The sequence below is a fragment of the Chiroxiphia lanceolata genome, chromosome 30, assembly GCF_009829145.1.
Source record: "Chiroxiphia lanceolata isolate bChiLan1 chromosome 30, bChiLan1.pri, whole genome shotgun sequence".
NCBI classification, from domain to species: domain Eukaryota; kingdom Metazoa; phylum Chordata; class Aves; order Passeriformes; family Pipridae; genus Chiroxiphia; species Chiroxiphia lanceolata.
Window position 1 is genome coordinate 841,557 of NC_045666.1, and position 9,936 is coordinate 851,492.

The 9,936-nt window shown below is 64.5% G+C and overlaps 1 protein-coding gene across 1 annotated transcript in view; it reads right to left on the reverse strand.

Moving 5' to 3' along the window:
• Window positions 1–1,493: 1,493 nt before the first annotated feature.
• Window positions 1,494–9,936, reverse strand: part of ENDOU (endonuclease, poly(U) specific) — a 13,028-nt gene continuing 4,585 nt past the window's right edge. Inside the window, exons 2-8 of the mRNA XM_032713379.1 lie at window positions 7,428–7,562; window positions 5,506–5,677; window positions 4,755–4,954; window positions 4,460–4,573; window positions 4,278–4,384; window positions 3,113–3,255; window positions 1,494–1,608 (exon numbers count right to left, since the gene is read on the reverse strand). Coding sequence (XP_032569270.1) covers window positions 1,494–1,608; window positions 3,113–3,255; window positions 4,278–4,384; window positions 4,460–4,573; window positions 4,755–4,954; window positions 5,506–5,677; window positions 7,428–7,562 — 986 coding nt within the window. The remainder of the gene's footprint in view (window positions 1,609–3,112; window positions 3,256–4,277; window positions 4,385–4,459; window positions 4,574–4,754; window positions 4,955–5,505; window positions 5,678–7,427; window positions 7,563–9,936) is intronic.

Genomic DNA, 9,936 nt, shown 5'->3' on the forward strand with positions numbered 1-9,936 from the left:
TCGTGGCACTGGGGGGGCTGTGGGTCCTCCAAGGGTAGCCAGGGGGTGATGGGGCCGCTGGGGGTCTTCTCCTGGCACGGGGGGGGGGCTGTGGGACCCCCAGGGGCACTGATGGGGGTTATGGGGCTGCTGGGGGTCTTCTCCTGACAGTGGGGAGAGTGATGGGGCTTCTGCGGGTCTTCTCCTGGCACTGGGGGGGCTGTGGGATCCCTGGGGGCAGCCAGGGGGGTGGTGGGACTGCTGGGGGTCTTCTTCTGGCACTGGGGGGGCTGTGGGTCCTCCAGGGGCAGCCAAAGGGGTGATGGGATTGCTGGGGGTCTTCTCCTGGGAATGTGGGGGCTGTGGGACCCCCAGGGGCACTGATGGGGGTGATGGGGCTGCCGGGGTGCAGAACTGAGAGAAGCCCCCGGAGCCCTGAGCAGCTCGGGGTGGGGGGGGTTGGGGGATCTCTGGGGACCCGCAGCCCCCGGGGAGCCCCTGAGTGTGCAGGGACGTGGGAGGAGCCCCCCAGAGATCCCAATTCCCCAGGGGGGTCCCCGGGGAGGGGTTGCCCCTGGGATGGATCCCGGGGGGTCTCGGGGGGGGTGGCAGTGCCTGGGGGGGGCTCAGAGAGGGGCTGGGGGGGCCAGATGGAGGGCGGAGGTGGACGAAGGATGGCAGGGTGAGTTTTGGGGGGCTGCGGTGGAGGGGGGGCTGTGCTGGGGTGGCCTGTGGGGAGCAGCAGCTCCTGCACCGAAACCAAACCCTTCTCCGGCCGGAGCCTGCATTTATTTCCCTCCGGGATCCTCCTTCCCGCGGCAGATCCCTCCCTCTCCACGGCAATTCTCTCCCTTCCCACGGCAAATCCCTCCCTTCCCGCATCAAATCCCTCCCTTCCCACGGCAGAGCCCGCCCTTCCCATGGCAAATCCTTCCCTCTCCACGGCAAATCCCCCCCTTCTCGCATCAAATCCCCCCCTTCTCGCATCAAATCCCGCCCTTCCCGCATCAAATCCTTCCCTCTCCACGGCAAATCCCGCCCTTCCCGCATCAAATCCCCCCCTTCCCACATCAAATCCCTCCCTTCCCACGACAAATCCCTCCCTTCCCACGGCAAATCCCGCCCTTCCCACATCAAATCCCTCCCTTCCCACATCAAATCCCTCCCTTCCCACATCAAATCCCGCCCTTCCCACATTAAATCCCTCCCTTCCCACACCAAATCCCCCCCTTCCCACGGCAGATCCCCCCCTTTCCCCTCTCTCCTGCCGTGACCGGGGACTGCAGCGCTCGGGGGGGCTCGAGGGTCCCTCTGTGTCCCCTCTGTCCCCTCACGGGGCTCGGCCACCGATGTCCTGCCCAGCTCCCTCCGGACCCTGCGCTGGTCCCACAGCTCCGCGTCCCGCAGCCAGACCGGTCCCGACCAGTCCAGACCAGTCCAAACCAGTCCAGACCAGTCCCGATCAGCGCCGGGGGCAGCGCGGGGAGGGGCGGGGGGATGTCCCCGATGTCCCCTCACGGTGACATCACGTAGGCGGTGGCGATGAACCTCCGGCCGCCGCCGTAGGTGGATTTGGTCCAGGGGAAGGTTTGGATGCTCAGGCTGTGCCCGCCCAGGCTCAGGTGACACCTGTGGGGACACGGCCTGTCACCCCCCGAGCCCCCGGGGACGTGTCTGGGGTGCTCCCGGTGCCCCAACACCGGCCCTGCCCCATCCCTGAGCCCTCATCCCACAGTCCCATCTCCAGGATCCTCCCGGTGTCCCAACACCGGCCCTGCCCCGTCCCTGTCCTCCCACGATCCCATCTTCGGGATGCTCCCAGTGATCCCACTGCTCCATCCCTGAGCCCTCATCCCACAATCCCATCTCCAGGGCCACCCCTGAGCCCTCATCCCACAATCCCATCTCTGGGATCCTGGTGTCCCCACACCCTCACTGCCCCATCCCTGAGCCCTCATCCCACAGTCCCATCTCCAGTCCCATCCCTGAGCCCTCATCCCACAATCCCATCTCCGGGATGCTCCCGATGTTCCCACACCCTCACTGCTCCATCCCTGAGCCCTCATCCCACAGTCCCGTCTCCAGTCCCATCCCTGAGCCCTCATCCCACACTCCCATCTCCGGGATGCTCTCAGTGATCCCACACCCTCACTGCTCCATCCCTGAGCCCTCATCCCACAGTCCCATCTCCAGTCCCATCCCTGAGCCCTCATCCCACAATCCCATCTCCAGTCCCATCCCTGGGCCCTCATCCCACAGTCCCATCTCCAGTCCCATCCCTGAGCCCTCATCCCACAATCCCATCTCCGAGATGCTCTCAGTGATCCCACTGCTCCAATCCCTGAGCCCTCATCCCACAATCCCATCTCCGGGATGCTCTCAGTGATCCCACACCCTCACTGCTCCATCCCTGAGCTCTCATCCCACAATCCCATCTCCAGTCCCATCCCTGAACCCTCATCCCACAGTCCCATCTCCGGGATGCTCTCAGTGATCCCACACCCTCACTGCTCCATCCCTGAGCTCTCATCCCACAATCCCATCTCCAGTCCCATCCCCGAGCCCTCATCCCACAATCCCATCTCCAGGATGCTCTCAGTGATCCCACTGCTCCAATCCCTGAGCCCTCATCCCACAGTCCCATCTCCCGGGAGAGAGACAGACAGGCACAGGGTAGACAGACAGACAGACACATAGGACAGACAGACAGACCCAGGACACACGGGTACAGGACACACGGGTACAGGACACATGGACCCAGGACACAGAGCAGGACAGACGGACAGACAGACAGACACAGGACACAGACACAGGACAATGGACAGACAGCCAGACCCAGGACACAGAGCAGGACAGACAGAGCAGGACAGACAGGCAGACCCAGGACACACAGAGCAGAACAGATGGACAGCCAGCCCCAGGACAGACAGACAGACCCAGGACAGACAGACAGGTACAGGACACACAGAGCAGGACAGACGGACACACAGAGCAGGACAGACGGACACACGGAGCAGGACAGACGGACACATGGAGCAGGACAGACGGACACACAGCCAGCCCCAGGACACACGGAGCAGGACAGACGGACACACGGAGCAGGACAGCCAGCCAGCCCAGCCCAGGTACTCACGCCCGGCCGGGCCGCGCCAGGAAGCAGAGGGTGTAGAGGCCGAGCTCGAACTCGGGGCTGGAGCCGATGAAGGCGGATCCCACCTCCTTGTGGAACCCGTCCCAGCTGAACTGCAGCCCCAGCACCGTGGGGAACGTGTCCCACTGCGGGACGGGGGGACGGGGGGGACAGGGGGGGTCAGAGCCTTGGTCCCGGGGGCTCCGGGAATCCACCCAGACCCTCCGGTGCCCCAAGAACCCCCCCAGACCTTCCGGTGCCCCAGGAATCCTCACACACCCCCCCGGGGGACAGAGAGGGGTCCAACCGGGCTGAGAGACCCCAGAGGAGCCCCCCGGCCCCAAATCTCTCACTGAGGGCTTGAGGGGCCCTTCTGGGTGTTGGGGGGTCTGTTCCGGACCTGCTCATCCCACCCCACCCCTGGGACACCCCGGGAGGCAGGGGGAGCATCCCCAGTGCTGTGGATCCATCCCTGGTGCTCTGGATCCACCCCTGAGGCTCTGGATCCATCCCTGGTGCTGTGGATCCATCCCTGGGGCTCTGGATCCAACACCATCCCTGGTGTTGTGGATCCACCCCTGAGGCTCTGGATCCATCCCTGATGCTCTGGATTCATCCCTGGGGCTCTGGATCCACCCCTGAGGCTCTGGATCCATCCCCAGTGCTGTGGATCCATCCCTGGGGCTCTGGATCCATCCCCAGTGCTGTGGATCCACCCCTGAGGCTCTGGATCCATCCCTGATGCTCTGGATTCATCCCTGGGGCTCTGGATCCACCCCTGAGGCTCTGGATCTATCCCCAGTGCTGTGGATCCATCCCTGGTGTTGTGGATCCACTCCTGAGGCTCTGGATCCATCCCTGATGCTCTGGATCCATCCCTGGTGCTCTGGATACATCCCTGGTGCTCTGGATCCACCCCTGAGGCTCTGGATCCACCCCTGAGGCTCTGGATCCACCCCTGGTGCTCTGGATCCCCCCCTGAGGCTCTGGATCCACCCCTGAGGCTGTGGATCCACCCCTGGGGCTCTGGATCCATCCCTGCTGCTGTAGGTCCACCCTTGAGGCTCTGGATCCATCCCGTTGGGATGAGGCTGGTTTGGGGTGGTGCTGCCCCATCACAGCCCCCCAGGCCCTGCTGCCCCTGCCAGTCCCCCCCGGGCTCACTCACCGGCCCGTCGAAGTTGTGGCTCAGGTAGTTGACCGTTCCCTGCTTCTCCAGGAGGTAGAAGCGAATCCAGTTGTGGAATCCGGACACTTTCCCTTTCTTCACCTCCCCTAAACACGAGGGACACCCCTGGGTGAGCCCCCGGCCCCCCCTGCCCCTCTCCCCCCACCCCAGCCGGGCTGTACCTGAGAAGACGTGCTCGAAGCCGCTGGAGTCCTGCTCTCCGTCCCCTCTGGAATACAGCCCGAACCACATCCCCTTCAAATCCTCCAGGAATTCCTGCTCGGAGTCGTAGCGGTCTGTGGGACAGGAGGGAGCCAGGACTGGGAGCGCTGGGAGAGGCAGAGCTCCCCCGTCCCTCACCCCCTCCCGTCCCTCGGGAATCATCCCGCTCCTCCCCGCTCCTCCCGGGGCACCTCCCGCCCGGCCGGAGCTTCCCTTGGGGAATTCCCGAGGCTCCCGCCCCGCCCCACAACTCACTTTTCTCTCGGAGGAAGGCGAAGAGCGTCCTCATGAGCTCGGTTGCCATCGCCTCCCCGAGGAAGGTGTCCTGTTCCCGCAGCTCCTCCGCCGTCACCTCCTCCTCCCTGCCCGTGGCCCGCTGGTAATTATCCAGCAGCTTAATGAAGCTGGAGTAGGTGGGTTTGGAGAACAGCTCCTCGTTCACGTGTTTGTAGAGCCTGGAGGGGTGGGGGGAGAGGGTAAGGGAGAGGAACTCCTTCCCCACGGACCCCACAGGTTGTTCTGCCCCCATCACAGACCCCACAGGATGTCCTGCCCCTGTCACAGAGCCCACAGGTTGTCTTACCCCCATCACAGACCCCACAGGACCTGCTGCCCCCATCACAGACCCCACAGGACCTGCTGCCCCCATCACAGACCCCACAGATTGTCCTGCCCCCATCACAAACCCCACAGGACCTGCTGCCCCATCACAGACCCCATAGGATGTCCTGCCCCCATCACAAACCCCACAGGACCTGCTGCCCCCATCACAGACCCCATAGGATGTCCTGCCCCCATCACAAACCCCACAGGACCTGCTGCCCCCATCACAGACCCCATAGGATGTCCTGCCCCCATCACAGACCCCATAGGATGTCCTGCCCCCATCACAGACCCCACAGAACCTGCTGCCCCATCACAGACCCCACAGGACCGCCCCACACCATCCCTGGTGGCCCCCGGGCCACCACCGGCGACCCCCAGGCCCCCCCCGGTGGCCACTCACGGCTGCGGCGACAGGTCCCGCCCGTGTCCCGTCTCGCCGGGGCCCGCCCGGTGCTGGGGGTTGAGGGCGATGTCTCCGGGCCGGGCCCGGTTGTGATCCAGCCCGTAGAGCCGCTCCGACAGCTCCAGGAGCTCCCGCTCCGTGATGGAATCGCGGCTCCGGGAGAAGCCGCCTGTGGGGAGGGGCAGCAGGGGCTGGGGGGGGTCGTCCGGCACCCATCGGACCCCTGGGGGGCCGTCAGGGGGGTCCAGACACTCCCGAAAACCACGGACACGAGGTGACCACAGGGAGCCTTCCCTGGGCTCCGGGGGAGCCGGGAATTGTCAGCCCCTGTCCCGCGGTGTGACCCTGCTCCGTGTGACACATTCAAAGGGATCAGCCCCCTCCCCACCCTCAGGTGTGACCCTGCTCCGTGTGACACATCCAAAGGGATCAGCCCCCTCCCCATCCTTCAGGTGTGACCCTGCTCCGTGTGACACATCCCCTGGGATCAGCCCCCTCCCCATCCTTCAGGTGTGACCCTGCTCCGTGTGACACATCCAAAGGGATCAGCCCCCTCCCCATCCTTCAGGTGTGACCCTGCTCCGTGTGACACATCCAAAGGGATCAGCCCCCTCCCCATCCTTCAGGTGTGACCCTGCTCCGTGTGACACATCCAAAGGGATCAGCCCCTGCACCCCGGTGTGACCCTGCTCCGTGTGACACATCCAAAGGGATCAGCCCCCTCCCCACCCTCAGGTGTGACCCTGCTCCGTGTGACACATCCAAAGGGATCAGCCCCCTCCTGCTCCATGTGACACATCCCCTGGGATCAGCCCCTGCCCCCCGGGTGTGACCCTACTCCATGTGACACATCCCCTGGGATCAGCCCCCTCCTGCTCCATGTGACACATCCCCTGGGATCAGCCCCCTCCTGCTCCATGTGACACATTCCCTGGGATCAGCCCCCTCCCCATTTTCAGGTGTGGGGTGGGCAGGGGATGTAAAATCCAGCCCCCCATGGGCTCCCCGTGCCCACCCGGCTCCCAGGAATGGTGCTGGAAGCAGGATGATGCCCCGAGGCCATGGATACCCCCAGGGGGTCCCAGGATCAAGGGATGTTCCAAGGTGGAAGGGCCCCACAAAGATCATCCAACTCCCGGCCTCACACAGGATGCCCCAAAATCCCACTGATCCCAAAATCCCAACGCCTGAGGGCGTTGTCCAAATAATCCTGGAGCTCTGGCAGGTTTGGGGTTGTGACCAAACCCTGGGGAGCCCGTTCAGTGTCCGACCCCCCTCTGGGGGAAGAACCTTTCCCTGAGATCCAACCTCACCCTGCCCTGGCACAGCTCCAGCCCTTCCCTTGGATCCTGTCCCTGGGAACACCGACCCAGGGGGGTCCCTGTGGGGTTTGGGGTGCACAGGCACACAGGGACACAGCCTCAGAACATCCCTGTGGGGTTTGGGGTGCACAGGACCCTGGGAACACCAACCCAGGGGGGTCCCTGTGGGGTTTGGGGTGTACAGGCACACAGGGACACAGCCCCAGAACATCCCTGTGGGGTTTGGGGTGCACAGGCACACAGGGACACAGCCCCAGAACATCCCTCTGGGGTTTGGGGTGCACAGGACCCTGGGAACACCGACCCAGGGGGTGGTTTGGAGTGCACAGGCACACAGGGACAGCATATCCCCGTGGGATTTGGGGGTCACACCGCGGGGCTCATCCCCAGGCTCCTCCTGTTCCCCTCCCTTTCCCCCCCCTCACCCCGGGCAGACTCACCGCGGGCTGGAGCTGCCTCCTCATCCTCATCCCCATCCCCATCCCCACCTGCACGGAGCAGAAAGGAAAAGGTGATGGAGCCTTCCCAGGACCCCCCACCCCCGGGGGAGCCCCCCGCGCCCACCCCCCGTCCCGGGGGTCTCACCGGGGGTCTCACCGGGCCGGCAGTGCCGGTGGAAGTCCCCGCAGCAGCTGCCGCGGGTCCCGCACTCCGGGTGACAGTGACACTCGTCCTCCTCGCTCGGGGCTTCCCCGCAGCGACCCTCGCACGAGTCGGGGGCCGTGTACAGGTCTGGAGGGGGGGAGAAAAACACCCGCGGGGGTCCTCAGGAGGGGCTCCCGAGCCGGGAACATCCCGTCCTTCCCCAGCTCCCGCCTCGGAGCCGCCCGGGGTGTTCGTCGGGGCTCGGAGGTGGCATCGAGGTGACATCTCCGCCCTGCTGTTGGGGACCCGCCGCGTCGGGGCCGTTCCCGGCAGGAAAACAGCCCGGTTTGCTCCTCCTGATTCACCGGGATGATGCCGGGATGAGCAGGGGCGCCCCGGGCCCTGCCCGAGGAGCTGCCGCATTCCAGACTCTGCAACCCGGCCGCCCTTCCTCCCGCCGGGAACACCGGGAAGTCCTTCCCGAGCGATTTAGGTGCTAAACGAGCTGTTTATGTGCCACACGTGCTGCTGAGAACCTGCTTTGGGGCTAAAAATAGCAGCAAGTCCGGCTTTGAGGAGGGGGAGTGTCACTCCGAGAGGGACAAGGGACGCGGGTGTCACTCCGAGAGGGATGAGGGACGCGGGTGTCACCTGAGAGGGACGAGGGACGCGGGTGTCACCCTGAGAGGGAAGAGGGACGTGGGTGTCACCCTCAGAGGGGTGAGGGGTGCAAGTGTCACCCTGAGAGGGACAAGGGACACGAGTGTCACCCTCAGAGGGATGAGGGACGTGGGTGTCACTCTGAGAGGGACAAGGGACGCGAGTGTCACCCTCAGAGGGACGAGGGACACTGGTGTCACCCTGAGAGGGACGAGGGACACGAGTGTCACTCTGAGAGGGATGAGGGACGCGGGTGTCACCTGAGAGGGACAAGGGACGCGGGTGTCACCCTCAGAGGGAGGAGGGATGCAAGTGTCACCCTGAGAGGGACGAGGGATGCAAGTGTCACCCTCAGAGGGACAAGGGACACGGGTGTCACTCTGAGAGGGACAAGGGACGTGGGTGTCACCCTCAGAGGGATGAGAGACACAGGTGTCACTCTCAGAGGGACGAGGGACACGAGTGTCACCTGAGAGGGACAAGGGATGTGGGTGTCACCCTGAGAGGGACAAGGGACACGGGTGTCACTCTCAGAGGGACAAGGGACGCGGGTGTCACTCTCAGAGGGATGAGGGACACGAGTGTCACCTGAGAGGGACAAGGGATGTGGGTGTCACCCTCAGAGGGACGAGGGACACGGGTGTCACTCTGAGAGGGACGAGGGATGCGGGTGTCACCTGAGAGGGACGAGGGACACGGGTGTCACTCTCAGAGGGACAAGGGACACGAGTGTCACCCTCAGAGGGATGAGGGACGTGGGTGTCACTCTGAGAGGGACAAGGGACATGGATGTCACCCTCAGAGGGACGAGGGACACTGGTGTCACTCTGAGAGGGACAAGGGACGTGGGTGTCACCCTCAGAGGGAGGAGGGATGCAAGTGTCACCCTGAGAGGGACGAGGGACACTCGTCATCCAGCCAGGAGGAGCTGCAGGAGCACAGGGGGTCGGGTTTGTGCTCAGGCAGCCCCGGGGGAAGCGGCTCCAGGCTCCTCGTCAGCTCCTGGTGGGAGCAGGAGGTGATGGAAAAGCCACCTCAGCAGCCTTGTGCCCCCTCCAGGAAGGTGACCCTGAACCAGGAAAGTGACCCTTCTAAGGTGACCCTCCTCAGGTGACCCTGTCCCAGGAAGGTGACCCCATCCCAGGAAGGTGACCCTCTCCAAAGAATGCAACCCTATCCCAGGTGATCCTCCCTCAGGAAGGTGACCCTCTCCAAGGAAAGAGACCCTTTCCCAGGAAGGTGACCCTTCTCAGGTGACCCTTTCCCAGGAAGGTGACCTTCTCCCAGGACCCTCTCCCAGGAAGGTGACCCTCTCCCAGGACCCTCTCCCAGGACACACCGAGGAGCCACATTCCAAGTGCTGCCCCCCTGCCAAGGGATCCCTGGAGGCTCCCTGGAGGATCCCTGGAGGCTCCCTGGAGGCTCCCTGGAGGGGAAGGCGTGGCTGTCCCTGCCAACCCTGCAATCACCAACATCTGAGGCACCGCTGGGTTGCCCAATTCTGGCTCCAGCTCCAGGGGAAACGTGTCCTGGGGCAACTCCTGACACTGCACGTCCTGTCCCGGCACATCCCAGGGATGAGGGACATCCCAGCTGGGAGAGGGACATCCCAGGGAGGAGAGGGACATCCAAGGGAGGAGAGGGACATCCCAGTCAGGAGAGGGACATCCCAGGGATGAGAGGGACATTCCAGGGATGAGAGGGACATCCCAGCTGGGAGAGGGACATCCCAGGGAGGAGAGGGACATCCCAGCTGGGAGAGGGACATCCCAGCCAGGAGAGGGACATCCCAGGGAGGAGAGGGACATCCCAGGGAGGAGAGGGACATCCCAGGGAGGAGAGGGACATCCCAGTCAGGAGA